This window comes from Acanthopagrus latus, chromosome 21 (genome assembly GCF_904848185.1).
Source record: "Acanthopagrus latus isolate v.2019 chromosome 21, fAcaLat1.1, whole genome shotgun sequence".
Taxonomy (NCBI): domain Eukaryota; kingdom Metazoa; phylum Chordata; class Actinopteri; order Spariformes; family Sparidae; genus Acanthopagrus; species Acanthopagrus latus.
This window is the reverse complement of record NC_051059.1, coordinates 16,225,500-16,240,934: the sequence shown is the minus strand read 5'-3', so window position 1 is coordinate 16,240,934 and position 15,435 is coordinate 16,225,500. Positions and strand designations below refer to the sequence as shown.

General features: G+C 42.6%; 1 protein-coding gene across 1 annotated transcript; it reads left to right on the top strand.

Moving 5' to 3' along the window:
* Positions 1-9,296: 9,296 nt before the first annotated feature.
* On the top strand, positions 9,297-11,880 carry LOC119011684 (aquaporin-1-like). Its single transcript, XM_037085008.1, has 4 exons — positions 9,297-9,854; positions 10,486-10,647; positions 10,896-10,976; positions 11,263-11,880. The coding sequence occupies exons 1-4, from the start codon at positions 9,414-9,416 to the stop codon at positions 11,440-11,442; spliced, it is 864 nt and encodes a 287-aa protein (XP_036940903.1). The 5' UTR covers positions 9,297-9,413; the 3' UTR covers positions 11,443-11,880.
* Positions 11,881-15,435: the final 3,555 nt, after the last annotated feature.

Genomic DNA, 15,435 nt, shown 5'->3' with positions numbered 1-15,435 from the left:
TGCAGGAGTGGGAAGCGAGACAGAGCATAGGGGTCATGTCGATGCACTTCTGTGGTTAAAATGTCAGGTTTTATGTCTACAGCTGGATCCACTGCACAAGGGACCAATGATGTAATTAATACTGAATGAAATGTGTTTATTCACATGTAGCAGGTATGTGGGTGCGATCTTTAGACTGCAGCGATGTGCAGACGTATATGAATCAAGGAAAACAATATCTCTCCCAGAGCACTCGGTGTTCCAGCTGTTACCAGAAATGGAATGTAAATAAACACATCAAATCAAATTGGCCTCACGTGGGAGTTTGGAGCAAAGATTGTATCATCGCCCGCTGCCTTAAAGCCAGAAAATGAGCTTTGCCGACGGTGCAAAGTCCATCCTTATCAGTTGGCACACAATCGTTTTATTATTTTATAAACTTGTTTTCATGCCAGAGCAGTTAATGTCATCCTTACGCATCCAGGATGGCAGCTAGCCGTAAAACCCTGATAAGTCTGCTGTTATATGAGGGGAAGAAAGGTTTTTATGGGGGGATTGCTACACTAGACAGGACATTGTTATGGTACCAGGTGTGAAGTTTCTGTCCATAACCCAGAACAAAAATCTTGTCACTTCTACCATCAGTTAATTTGTGTTTCAAACATGCCAGTATTTCATGATTTTCAACACGTTTTTTTTTTTTTTTTTTTTTTTTTACAAATCTAGCGATCAAATTTCACATCACAGTTCTCCTGCGATGAGTCAACGAGCTTCTCCTCTGCACCAAAATCCTGATTTGGGTTAGTCAGTGAGGTCTCCTTGGTGATCTCGCCACAGAGATGCGTAAAACATGATATGGTCTCTGAAGCGGGAAGAAGTCTATAATGTCGGAGCTGTTGTCATGGCATCACAGGACCCCTGACCAAGCCTTTCAGAAATGTTTTTGTATAGGTTTTGTAGAGGTGGGGGACACTGGCGAGGGCCTTTGCAATGGTAATAAATAGGCAAAGAGCCAGTGGCCACACGTAACAATTGAAGGGAACTGATCTGCCCAATAAAAGCCCCCACTGTGTGTTTTGTGAGTCTGCCATTCTCAGGAGAACACAGAGTGGATATATAAATCTCTTTGGCAATGGACACACGTGAGCATCGGCCCGCGGCTGAAAATTGCAGAGGCTGATGCGATGCAACACAGAGACTTGAGAGTAAGAGCTGGGTACGACTGCGATAAATCTTGACCGAGCACGTACAAAATCCCTTCAAAGGCTAATCGGTTAATGTTTAAAGTTATATGGATGTGACACAGATAAGACCACTTGGACACTGTCGCAACTATTGTAAAAGGAAACCTTCAGGGTGCTTGGAAAATCATTTGTCGCACTGACACGTTTCCTTGACAGGAGATAAAGTAGATGAATTCACACCGCGGGGGTTGGAACGAGCTATATAATAAAGAGCTGTTACACCAAAATCCAATTTATGAACAAAACAGCAGATCTGCACGGCTGGCCTGAAGGAATACACATCAGAATTCCCTGATCAATGTCGGGGGAGGTGCACACAGACGTACTACTGCTCCCCCGAGACGAGACACATGCAGAATAAGAGGATATCCTACGATGGCTGTTGCAAAAATAAACAGTTTCACCTTATAACTGGCTAATTACACTCCCACTGTGGAAGTCAGATAAGCCAAAAACCATTAAAGCGACATTAGACCTGCTAATGCTTCCTATTCTGGGCAGCCACACCAAACATTACACCTTGGATATCTTATAAACAAATAAAAATGACGCAGACGCAGCAGGAAGCTTTGGGGATGTCATAACTCACCTGTCTGCTCTAACAATATCTGGACGTGAGGCTCTTTCGCCACTTTGGTGTTTTTGAGGGAGAAATGTGATCAATCATGACGTAAGAAAAGAAAAACTTAAGATGTTAAAATTAGCACACGGATGGAGGGAGTCTGTCATGGTTTCGAAATCCTTTTTCTTATGATTCTTAGAATAAAGAGACAATAAGCTAATTTGGGCTCTCTGTTTTCAGACCGTTCGTGTCAGTTACGTAACTGACCGGAGCGCTGACCCGAGCTCCAGCAGCAGTCTCATGATTGCGATTCGTTAGCTAATGTTACCGTCTCTCGGCTGAATAGAAGCCTTTGAAGGAAGCCCTTCACTACGGATGATTTCAGAGTGTGTGTGTGTGTGTGTGTGTGTGTGTGTGTGTGTGTGTGTGTGTGTGTGTGTGTGTGTGTGTTTGGGTGTATTCTGGGTAATATGACAGTCCGACGCATGAAGCCGAGCTCTGGAATTATTGAACCAGTCATTTGGCTCTTTTGTCTCTGTCCTCCTTTCACACGCTTGCTGCTAAATTCCTCTCCTCGTCGGTGCGAGGTCGCTGCGGAGAATGACCTCTCTTTATCCCGGCAATCAAAACATCTGTTTTCAGAGCGAACGTCTCAAACCACGTGCTCACTCCTTTTTTTTTTTTCTGTTTCAATTGTCGCCTCAACAAAAACTTTATTCTTTTTATTTTTTTCCCAGAGGAAGTGATGCAAAGCAGCGATGCGCATGCGGCGTACTTGTTTTGCGGCGAGGAATGCTTCCTTTCGGACACAAAATACCTTGTGACCAAACTGTAATTAGATAAGTTTGAGCAATTAGTAAAATGAGTTCCTGACTGTCACAGGCGGTTTTGCGGGTCACTGGATTTCTGTGTTGTTCTTGCTCCTCAGCCTTTAACCCCATCGGTCTGTTTGTTCAACCGGCAGCTCACAGTACGCCTGACAAACATTTGGAACAGGCGCATGTTTTGATTTCAATCTTTACCTTTTTCACTGCACCACTTGAAGCCTACGGAATGGGCCAAACTGCGACTCTGTCCCGTCGAGCTTTTGCTGAATTGGTTTTGCTGTTAATTGTGGTCTGACAATTAAAGCTTTAAGGACATCCAACATTTGCTTTGGCGTTCCCCCAAGCCACTATTCATCCATCATGTACTGCCCTCAGTCACAATAAAGAATGGTCTCTTTTTCTTTCCCTTTTGCATATAGAGCACCTCTCTTTTGAGACTTCTGTTGTTTTTCCTGTGTTAATTCCATTTCCATGGCTAGAATAATGCTCACGGTTTGAAGGGGGAAATTAAGTGGTGCACTCTTGCGTGACGCTTCGAAAAAGAACGGGAACTCTATCTCCCTACCTGGCGTTAAATGTCGGCTCGTATCAGCCGGCCGCAGGTTCAAATTTGGCAGTGTTGGAGCAAAACTGAACAATTGTGAAAAATGGCATAATTTACCAACAATTGTAATGAGCAGCCGTTCCACTCGAGTACACCTCACTTCCATGAGAAGGAATGAAGGATTTGCCCGCAAGTCAGAGAGGGCTGAGCTGTTCTCCCTTTTCACATCAATCTGAAGACTTTTACTGCAGTTCTTTATGGCAATATGTACGGGTGGATTAAAATGCCGTATAGTGGCAACCTCTGTTTATGTCATGTGTCACCCTTTGAACCTAAATACCAAAGAAACTCATGCTATGATCAAGCCCACCATGACCTTGACCTCCTCCCGACATTCCCCCTCTGATGTTGTTACCGCCGTCACCTCCATTAGCTGGACATTTTAAAGGGTTTCAGAACATTTATATCAACTCTTATGTAAATCACTCACATGGAGCTTCTCACTGTGTTTAATACTTTGTGTGTTTATAAGCATTCTCCACATTCCCCCGCTGGCGATCTGAGTCCGAGGTGACGTCACTCCGCACGCTCAAGGAATAGGTACGTCTCGGAGGAGATGTAAGCAGAGGCAAGGGTGAGAGTGGTCTGGGAGTCTGACACGATGCAGGGATATCTGTCACGCTGTCAACGGTGAAAGATTTGTAGAAACACTTAATGTAAAGTTCAGGGAAAGTTTAGCGCTCATGCCATAATGTCAAAACACTCCAACCGACATTCATCAACATTATCAATAATCTTACGCCAACAAAAAACGTACACAAAACTTCATTCAAGTGTGTTTTAATACCAAATGTCCAGATTTCAGAATATAAATTGTAAACTATAAATGACACTAAAAATTAGAACATTTCAAAGCGAGGTCAGTAGCTACGTAACTTCAACGATGACATTGTGGGGGCCCCCTCACTGCAAATCATCCATTGGTTTCTTAATCACTGCATTTCTTGGGTGTAAAGTTGCAGCTTCTCCATGATATTCCCACTGTCCTTGAAGGGGCCCCACTGAGGGGTTTTTTGAGGTAACATCAATGTACTGCAGAGCGTCTGTTGTTGGAGGTTGAATGGGGCTTACAGTTGTCACCAATAGGAATATTTGAGGGGGTCCCAAAATTTTGCCTCACTGCGCGCCTCTGGTATGTAGATGATGTACCACAAAGCAAGAAAGCATAAAAATCCTAATTGCTTTTGGTGTTTTATGTAGTATAATCTGTATTTTTTGTTTGCAGGTACGTTTTACTTGCATCAATTAATTAAAACATTTAATGGAAGAGCAAAAAAAAAGTGAATAAAAACAGAAGCAAATTTAAACATATAAATCAATTTATGAATGCATATATTTATTTGTAATATTATTTTGGTGCATTTGTTTATTTGTTTGTTTGTTTGTTCGTTCATGATTTTTGGCAGTTTCAGTCCTCCATAGCTGTCATATTGATGTGAATGAAAGTATCAGAATAGTCTTGAAACAAATGTATACAGAGATGTAATACAATTAATTACACACTTTCGAATGTCACCTAAGACATAACACTTTGAGACCAGAACTGTCAGGTCCCTTTGCGTTATTGCACTTCGGGGGCCTCTGAGTTATCTTGGTGGTCATGCATTTCGATTATCAAGGGAGATAATCGAAGTCACCCCAGGTTCAAGTGGCTCGAACATTAAATTAGGTGACCAATTAACCAAGTTAATGACAGAACTGCAAAGATAGTGCAGCTTAGATCTGTGCCGACCAAATACCCCCAGAAATATAACAGAGAGTCCACATAACTACATAACTGTACATTACGTGTTACCTATTGAATCGTGTGTAAGCTCACAGTATTTTTGACATTCTCAGTATGAAATACTCCGATGTGACATCTGATGGTGTGACATTTTGTAAATCTGCTAAGAATCAATTTCTCTCTTTTTTTTAGTCGCAGGACGGCATGTATTCAAGCTGTTTATAAGATATGACTACTGAGATGTGACCAACTGCCATTAATGAATCATGTTTTAACTTATCAGTCGTATCAGTCATCAAGTTTTCTCTTTTCAATGTTAGTAAGTCATTACTTCTTAGCCGTCTCTCCACCGAAGAGCTGTGTGCTCCCCTCGGCACAGCACGCAGCTTTGAAATGAGCTGAGAGCAGCTGGTTTGATTGACACCAGCCCCGACAATATACTGTGTGGCTCTCGAACTCGTGTCATTTTGACAGCAGTGCTGCTTTTGCACAGCTGCACACCTCTGGCCAAAGTCTTTCCTCCACAGTTTATTCTATGCTTCAGTTATGGCACTATTTCTCAACTTTGTCCTCAGCACTGGAGCATTTTGTATTTTTTTTTGGTCCACTGATGCCACTCCAGCACAGCGGATACAGTAAAGGAGTTTTGAACATGTGTAGCACTTAATTGCATCACGTATGCAAGAGCACACTTGGAACAAAGTGTGCACAGTACAAATCCAGGGCGAGGACCGGTCTGAGAAATGTTCCGCTAATCAAACACATCAATCTCTCCAGTTCAGGATTTTTAAAATGCGTGTCTCCATTACAGATTAGAGGAAGTTGGTCTTTGATTATGAATAAATCTATTATGATTAAGTTCTTTGCTTTTTTCTCATGCTGATGCCTTAAATGAGTTCTTTAATAAAGGCAAAAAAAAACAACAACAAAAAAACAGGGTAACTATAACCAAAACAGACCCACATTATTGGTCAGTTTAAAAACTAAATCTAATATCTTACACTCTTATGATCCGGGGCAAAAGTGTTGTTGTCTTTGTTGCTTTTATGGCTTCTATTCTGCATGGTCCAGCAAGCTGTGCAGGAAAATGAAAGTTACCAATGCCAAAAAAAGAGAGGTTCCATTTTCCTTCTCCTATTTTGCTGCACCTATAAAATGCTTCCTGTTGGCTCCCACACATCCTTCCGTGCATTCGCTCGATTATCAGGCGAATCGGGTAAACTCAGGTCACAGTTCTCGCCGTGATGAACTGATCAGTCATCAGCGGCCTCAGATGTGCACGTGTTGGCTTTGTCTGCCACTCACTGGGCTCAGTTGTTACTTTTGGCTTGTTGCTTGTATTAGCATGCTACCATTAGCACTGCAGAGGGGTAAAAATGTTATGTTCAATTACGTTAATATTGATATAATCTCAGAGTGGATCCTGGTAAACTACAGCCAAAGATCTGCTTAGCATACGAATACAGTACTCAACTAGTGCAGTACTTCCTTCAGTGTGACTTGTAAACTGTGATTTTGTGTGCTGTTCTGTACTTTTTTCAGGAGAGGAGAGTTTTTCCTGACTTGAATCGAGGGTGTAAGGACAGCAATCAAAAAAATGTAGCAGCATTCTAATAGGGAATACTGCTACATTTTTTTGATTGATGTTTTTTTTTTTTGCAAAGTAACTCGTTACTTGCAATGTTATGGAGGACTGAAACTGATCAACTGGATTTGAATGTTGGACTTTCACTTGTGATGGAGTATTTCTGCTGTTGTGCTGGATCTGAACACTTCGCCTGCAGCTTATGCTGATAAAAGCAAAGCTGGCAAAGCGAGCAGAGAATTCCTCTTACACAAAACCCATGCAGCCAAGCGTGCTGTATTATTGCCTGTGAATGTTCAAATCAAACATTTCTTCAGTTCAGGACCACAGAGGATATGTCATCGTGCTTTACTGACAAATGGTGCTTATCTACATCCTGTTCCTGCAAGGGGCAGCAAGGAACAGTAGAGGAAAATACAGAGAAAAAAAAAGAAAAGCTGCGCTGAGCTGTAGGTGTGTCCTGGGCAAAACCTTTATGCGACATCATGTGAAAGTAAAAACAGATATTTGCAACTTTGGTGCTTTTGCTAAATATCCTATGGTCTAAAATACAAAATCTAACAAAAGTTAAATGTCTGCTCTTATATAACAGTTAGTTCACTTATGATGTTGATGCAAACATCACTTTGATATTACAGTTGGTAAACTCAAACATTTATACATACTGTATTTATTCTCTCAATGTAAATGTGACAATATGCAAAAGCTGAAGTTTTATATCTTTTCCTTGGGGTTTGGGGGCTCTTTATGGTTGTTTTTTTGTCTATTTGTGTTTGCTTTGCTGATTTCTTTTGCCTCTTTGTGATCACCTGTGCATGTTCCTGGAGTTCTATGTCTCTCTGAGGTTATTTTGTGGCTCTTTATAGATGTTTTTGTCCGTCTTTGTGTTGTTTGTGTTTCCCAGTTTCTTTTGTAGTCATATTACGTTCCTCTGCAGTTATTTTGTATCTGTTTGTAGTAGATTTGCTTGTTTTTGCGGTTGCTATGTACTGATTTTTGGTCATTTTCTGTCTCTCTCTGTTGTTATTTTGGTTTCAGCAATTTGTGGCCCCTCTTTATAGCTCATGTTGTGTTTCTTTGTGGTCAGTTTGTGTTTTTGCACTCATTCTGTGTCACCCTGGACGTGATGCCCAGCAGGTCCATTCAGTAAGGGAATATACAAGGGAATATATTACGTAAAAAGGGAATCACAATGCTTGTAAAGTTAAGCAAAAAACAACTTATACGTCATATTCACACATGACGCACTGATGCAAAACCATTGCTGTCAGGCACAAATTTTATTCAACTCAGTGCTGAGCTAAGTAGATTACCAGTTGCCCTCCAAGCATTAGTCATTGTGGTTTAACAGCATGTTTCATGGAATTGCAAGATATCAGTCAGCTATGGTTTTGCAAAAGGCTGTCACTGTGCCTGCCACTCTCAGTGTCAGGAATGTGCCAGATGTGAGCCCAGTAAGAGTACAAACTGGCACAGTTAAACATTAAAAGGTCGTAAAATCGTTTAAGGACATGAAGCATTTTTAACTCGTCTGTCTTTGATGTTGCTTATAATTATCTAATGAGACACCCTCTATGGCAATGACAGAATTAGTCACAACCATGAGATGCATTCAGTAAAAACTTTCAGGCTGAGTCAGCTTCATAATAAGTGTGTGTGTGTGTGTGTGTGTGTGTGTGTGTGTGTGTGTGTCTGTGTGTGTGTGTGTGTGTGTGTGTGTGTGTGTGTGTGTGTGTGTGTTGGTTGGGGGGGGGGGAGTTGATCAACACGGTTCAATTAGAATCAAACCAGACACTTTACACTTTATCTGAAATACAGAAAAAAAAAGGAAAGGAAAAAAAAATGTTTATTCAAGAACCAGAACACACAGAGACATGGAACACTCCCACAGTGGTAGCAAAGTCAATTCCATGACATATTTTACAGGCTGCTGTTTGCCGTCACATCCCCCCCTGAGCTGAGGACCAGGTGCAACAGGCAGCTCATTTCTCAGAGTTGATGTTTTACTCTGCTCTGACTCTTTGCACGGTTCAAAACATCTAATAGTTGTTTGGCAAAAAAAGCATCCTTCCAGTTAATGAGTTGCGACATGCTACATATTTTGATTTTTTGCTTGTTTGTTTATTTAAATAATCAGTCTTCTAAAAAACACTCCTCTTTTGCTTGTTCTGAAAGTCACAGATTCAAATGTAATCCATTTTATCAAGAGACTTGTTTTCATTTGTTTGCAACGCCGACAAGAAGATGCTTTTGTTTGTTTGTTTGTTTGTTTTACTTTTTGTTTTTGTTCTATTTCTCTGTCTCTACGTGTCTCAGAGCTGGCATGTGAGCTGTCATTTGGGTGGTCTTGTAAAAGCTTTAAAAACCTTGACTGGGGAGGGAAGGGTGAGGCCTGAACTGACTATTTGGGAGTTGCCTGGCTTCCCCTCTGGCTCTCTCTCATGTGCTGTCAGTCATCCATGCTGTGATTAAGTCCAAAAAGGAGCTCAAGACACATTTGAGAAAGTTGTTGTTTTTTTTTTTAAACACAAACGTAAATAGGACAAATTACATTTGAAATACTTAGAATGTTCAGCTGAAAACTGACATGTAGGAGCTCTGGAGTTTAAACTGCACATGCTTGTGTGAGTGGAAGATGCACCTTTGGATACAGCTATTTCAGGACCGAGTTCTTTGACTCACAGAAGTCCAAAGAGCAGAGAGCGGTGTGCAGGGAGGTACCGGGAGAGGGGCCGGAGGACAGAGAGGGGAGGAAGGAGGGTGAGGGAGCAGAGGGAGGGAAGTGAGAGACCAGTCTTTTGGATTTCTCATTAATTCAGTGTGGCCCTCTCTTTCAGTTTTTTTTTAAAGCCCGCCCACTGACCATTATCAGCTCAGGCCTTATATATGCAGCCTGTCGCTGTTGTTTGTGAGTACACTTTCCAGAGCTCAAACCCACAGCCGGACCGCAACACTGCCACCACCATGAGAGAGTTCAAGAGCAAGGACTTCTGGAGGGCCGTTCTGGCCGAGCTGGTTGGCATGACCCTTTTCATCTTCCTCAGCATCTCCACAGCTATTGGGAACGCCAACAACACCAACCCAGACCAGGAAGTCAAGGTGTCACTGGCCTTCGGATTGGCAATCGCCACGTTGGCTCAGAGTTTAGGCCACATCAGCGGAGCCCATCTGAATCCCGCGGTCACCCTCGGGATGCTCGCCAGCTGCCAGATCAGCGTGTTCAAGGCGGTCATGTACATTGTGGCCCAGATGCTGGGTTCAGCCCTGGCCAGTGGCATTGTGTATGGAACACGTCCAGAAACTACTGGTGGACTGGGGCTCAACACTGTAAGTGAAACCTTTTATATTGCTGCTGTTGACATGACACGTGATCTAAAATGCAGAGCTTTAAGACATCCCTCTCTTCTAGGAAATGTGATGCAGCTGTATGTTTTAAGAGTAAAGTTGACCCGCTGGTAAAAAGCTGAGACTTCAGTGAGGATGTAGGCACTTTATTTGGCAGTGTTTGTATTTTTCTTTGGACGCTCTGTCATTGCTTATTATTGAAAAGTGATGACACACGATTAAAGCACACTGCACACTGGAACAGCTGAAAGAACCTGCAAAAAATATGCAACTCCTTGACATTTCTCCTCAGTTCTATTGCTAAATTTACATACTTAAACACCACCGAAATGTAACACTTTCCCTTGGTTCTCGCTAATGTGTGAGGTGTGAGTGTCAAGCTCATTTTAGGGAAACAGCACTGCCACAGCTAAATCATGCCGAATAACAACAATCAGGTTTTCCACCAAATGAAAGAGAATGAATAAGCAATGTTGCACTGAAAAGCTGTCAAGCTTCCAGGGCGATGCCAGCTGCGGCTAAGTGGGAAGTGGCCAAGACAGGAAACTATCCGTCTAACCGACTCAGACTGACAAACTGTTGTTGTTTTGGATTCCTCTCTTAACTCTCGCAGCTCGCTGGTGTCACTCCCAGCCAAGGCGTGGGCATCGAGCTCCTGGCAACCTTCCAGCTGGTGCTGTGTGTCATTGCAGTCACTGATAAAAGGCGGCGTGATGTCACTGGCTCGGCACCCTTGGCCATTGGCCTCTCGGTCTGCCTGGGACACTTGGCAGCGGTAAGATGCACCTCACAGCCGTACCCGAAGCAGTGTCATGTTTATCTTGGACGAGGCGCGGTACATGTTGAACAGTGCAAACAAGCAGTGCACACGACAGAGCTCTTAGAGTGACAGAATTTCATACAATTTTTTTAATTGCTTCAGCTAATGCCCCCCCCAGCCCCCACCCCTGCTGCACTAACAAACCACCAGACCATGTAGCTGAAGATATTCTCCTCATGTTGTCTCTTTGTTGTTGATTACAGATCAGCTACACAGGCTGCGGCATCAATCCCGCTCGCTCCTTTGGTCCGGCTTTGATCCTGAACAATTTCACGAACCACTGGGTAAGTCAGGCAAGAGAGGCACACAAGCTCTTTATGCGTGCCTCACATTTTTTTCCTGCATGCATGTTACATGTCAAGCTTAAATAATTCAATAACTCCACAACTGACAGACGACTCCTTCACCCATGAATCCTTCTCCGGGAGTTAATCAGTTATAGAGTCCTATTGTTTTACACCTGGATATTGATGAAGTTGATGAAACCTTTAGAACTCGGGATCTTTGTTATTTTTCTCTCTGTGATAACGAGGAAACATCCAGAGATTGATCGGGGTTATCCATTTGCAGGTGTACTGGGTGGGGCCGATGTGCGGCGGCGTGGCGGCGGCTCTCACGTACGATTTCCTGCTGTCCCCCAAATTCGATGACTTCCCCGAGCGTATGAAGGTCCTGGTCAGCGGCCCGGTGGGTGACTACGACGTTAACGGCGGCAACGACGCTACAGCTGTGGAGATGACGTCAAAATAGTCCCATGCGGACATAAGCCACTTAGTTTCATTGTACATGTCTATACTCCTGTAAAAAATTCAAAAAAAAAGAAGAAAGCTATTGAATTTAGCGTAGGAAGTCAGTGTTTTTCGTGCTGTTGTGAAATACCAATGAGGAGTGCGGTAATGGGTCAGTTAGTGTCTCTTTTTCTAATTCACTCCTGTTCTTTTGACCCCCCACACACAACACAGCTCGGGCATACAAGTTCGATGTTGTAACGATGTTGGCAAGTTTGTTGAAATTTTTGTCCCATATCAGTATTCTATGATGAGCCATTTTGGGGTTTTTTTTTGTTTTTTTTGTATACTTTGTGTGCCTGTATCACTTTTTATTTTCTGATGGATAATGTATTGTGTGTGCACTATTGAAATGTCTCTCACTTTTTTTAAGTAAATAAAACACTCGCTGTTAACAGATGTCATTCTGTGTGTTCCCATGTCACGTAGCTAAAGGGGTATAACAAATCCTCGGTGTCCTCGGTGGTCTCATTTCTGGAGAAATTCAGTTTTCTAGTTTAATATGTATTCACTACTGTATATTTTCAATGCAAGACAATTCAACAAAATAAGATGTAAAGTTGTAATCAGTAAGGTGACCAACCATCCGTTGGATGTTATGAAACCTACATGCAGCTCAGTGATGATGCAAGAAAAAAATATGCATGAGAGAGAGAGAGAGAGAGAGAGAGAGAGAGAGAGAGAGAATTTCAGAAAAATGACTAATGTTAAGTGTGTCAAGCAGAAGAAACACGTCAGTGGTTGGTTACCACTGTAAAGACATCATCTGTAATTCAAATGTAAACAAGAGAAAGTGAAAGCACAAGATTGGAGCCTATTATCTCTCACACATCAATTGATTGATTGGTCTTTAAAAGGACATGCAAAGATTAGACAAGAGCTATAAGTAAAGGTTATCTGGTGTCAAAAGTCGATTAAATCAGAGCGCAAATGTTGAAAATGTTTATTTTACATAATTCAGCCTAGCTTTTCAGTTAAACATGTGAGTATACCTATAATGTATAAGGTCAGGGTTGCTGACTTTGGCCTGTAAACATTCCTCATCCGACATCTACCTTCAAAATCTTCAGGAGCCAGACTCTTCATAATGGAATATATGTATTCCAGACTTGTGTTTTCTCTTTTTACCATGCTCAGCTGTTGTTGCTGAGTGATGAAAAGCTTCCCTCGCTCGTGTTTCCAACAGGTGAAGCATCCAGTGGGCAGGTTGCCAGGTTGGTGAGAGTTTTTCCCCAGCAGCCAAGAGACAGCACATACTGGAGATTTTTCTGAATCACCCTCTCTCTGGCTCTACCCCCGCCAATTGGTTGGTCAGCTAAGGGCAGTTTGCCAGTGGGGAAAGACTTAGACAGACTAGATAGATATTTTGGCCTTGGCCCTGCAGCGTATTGCTCATCTTTTGACAGAAGATGCTGGTATTAACCTTCCCAGAAGCAAAGTGTTCTCTCAAGTGAAATTATGTAACTGCTGCACAGAGGAGACATTCATGGGGTCAGTACATCCACTGCATGCAGGATATGGTTTGGGTAAAGGGTTAAGGTTCTTTTCTGCTAAGAAAGTTTGAAATACAGTGTTTATTGGAGGTTTTTTCAGAGGCCAGACCAGAGAAGGACTTGAAGGCGCCTGTATGAAGGTTCATACATCCTCATCAACATTCAAATACAGCAGCCCCGTTTGAGGCTTGAGTCTGGGGATGATCGGGACAACTGGATGGGTACATTGGACGTTGCCCTCTGAGGCAGAGGTTGGCTGTAATGTAAGTCAGTGTACGCAAATAAGCTAATGTGAGTCATGTCGTGATTAACCAAGTACAAGTGGTTCCTCAACAAAACAGAACAACAACCGATTCATAGCTTTTTAACATTCCAGACACCATATCATAATATGGGAATGTTTGTCAGCAAGCTTTATTTTTTGAAAGTCTAAACTGATGCTGGAGGGGTAGATAGAGCGTCACAGTTCAACGATTAAGGCAACTGACCACGCTGCAGTATTTGATGAATTGGGAGTGAGAAGGTGTTGGACATCACCTTTTGGACGCCCATTCTGCAGCAAAAGTGCATTCGGATAAGTTTCTGGTTCACCACCAGCTCACTGGCTGGGATTTGAATTCAACTTAGAGACAAATCATCCCATTGGTAAGGCAACAGCTGGCTCATTGGTTGGTTCCAAATATGTTGAAAGGCCACGTTCAGAAACAAATTCAGGCTTGTCAACGTGGTCAGGCTGGCTCAACTTTTGCTGGACTGCTACATGATATCATCATCACGTAGGCGCTGCAGTTGCTTGGATTAACTTCTAACTTGAAAGTCCCATTAGTATTGTTTATCTTTTGATCATTATGGCAAAAGATTAAAGTTGTTGAACATGTTTTGGCATCTGTTCAGCCTTCAAACTCTCAGATCTGTCACTCAAACTGGATTATATTTCATCCATTAAGTCCTCTACTACCCAAAGCTTGGTCCCCCTACAGATCAGGCCCAAGGCTGTTTTCAGTCTTACTATGCACCATCACAACAGTGACTTCAGACAGTCAGTCTTCAATGTATGCCTGAGGGGACAGTGAGGAAAAGCACATTTGTGAGGCATAGTCCAAGAAAAAGGAAGATGTCACTTCAGCCTAGTTGGGCAGTTCTATCTCTCAACACAGCAAGGACATGCAGGTAAAGACTGACAGCTAAATGATCAGAAAAGCAGGAAGAACTCATTCATGGCATACAGGCCAAAAAAAAAAGAAAGCGCCTGTGGAGATCAGCCAAAGACAAAACAGGCCAAAAACTAGCCAGAGCACACAGGATGGGCAGAGGCCTCCAGCTTTTCACCAATTGGATGGATAAATCAGTCACTCCTCTGGTCTTGTTGTTTCTGAGGGTGTTGATCAGTCAGCGTATCTATCACACCACCCGATATCTACAGTCTCCCTCTTCCTTCTCCCTTCCTCATCCACCCACTGTGTGTCACAAGGCGAGAGCGTAATTTACAAAACCGAACTACTCTTTGCGTTCACTATTTTGATGTCAAATATTGCATTGTTCAAACAGATGGATCATACATAAAGTGTAGACTAAAGGAGTTTCATTTAGGCAGAAGACGAGCAGTTTAATTTGCCCTTAAACAGTTTTTCTGTGGTTACACTTGATTCACCGCATCGTGCTTCTATGTTTTCACTGACTTCAGGCGAGTGTGAGGGGAAAAACCTTTGAAGTTGAAAGTATCATTTCACTCTGCTTAACAGACCTGAATTCATATTGATCACATACTTGACTTGCTCCCATGTCGGCATGGTTGAATTCTCTCTGTTCATCCATAATCTCCAGGTTAGGTTGAGGTCCAACTCATGACAGACCACAGCAGCAAATCCTCTTGGGGGTTTCTCAGAGCACCTGCATCTCACCGTTATTTATGCCTCTGGAAGACCAGATTTGGGGGATGAGTCACATTTGCGTCTTATTTACATCTGAAAGACAGGGGCGAGGAGAGGACGTCATGGTCGAGTGGGAAGCAGAGGGGGTGAGGTGGTCCTGCTGGCACGGTGTCAAAACAGGTTTTTGTGCACTCTAAAAGTGTTCTCGACCAGAGAAAACAACGGTTCATTGAAAGCCGTCAGTCTGTCTGTCCAATCGGATGGTTGGAAATATGTTGTCTTTGCTTGATTTACTCATAACACAACTGTTTTAGGAGTCGATAGTCCACTGAAGCTCTCTCCACTGGGACTTAAAAGTGTATTTTTGCATCAGTGGTGGTTACACAGTTCTGTACATTGATACGCAGTCTGTGTCAATACCAGAAACATACTGAGAAGTCAAAAGAAGAAAAAGAGTATTTGAGCTCCAATTGATGAAATATACAAAAATGTCATTTTGGAGCTCTGCCTGGATCTTTGCCATTGCAGAATGGTTAAAACGTTCTGCTCTCTACCTCCAGGTTGGGGCAGCAGCTCAGCAATAGTGTGCTG

What these genes read in the sequence shown, in the direction of transcription:
- LOC119011684 (XM_037085008.1), top strand. Translation starts at nt 9,414, where the DNA reads ATGCAGCCTGTCGCTGTTGTTTGTGAGTACACTTTCCAGAGCTCAAAC. An exon ending in GCCTGGGACACTTGGCAGCG is followed by an intron (nt 10,648 to 10,895) that starts GTAAGATGCACC and finishes TGTTGATTACAG; the next exon opens with ATCAGCTACACAGGCTGCGG. An exon ending in ACAATTTCACGAACCACTGG is followed by an intron (nt 10,977 to 11,262) that starts GTAAGTCAGGCA and finishes ATCCATTTGCAG; the next exon opens with GTGTACTGGGTGGGGCCGAT.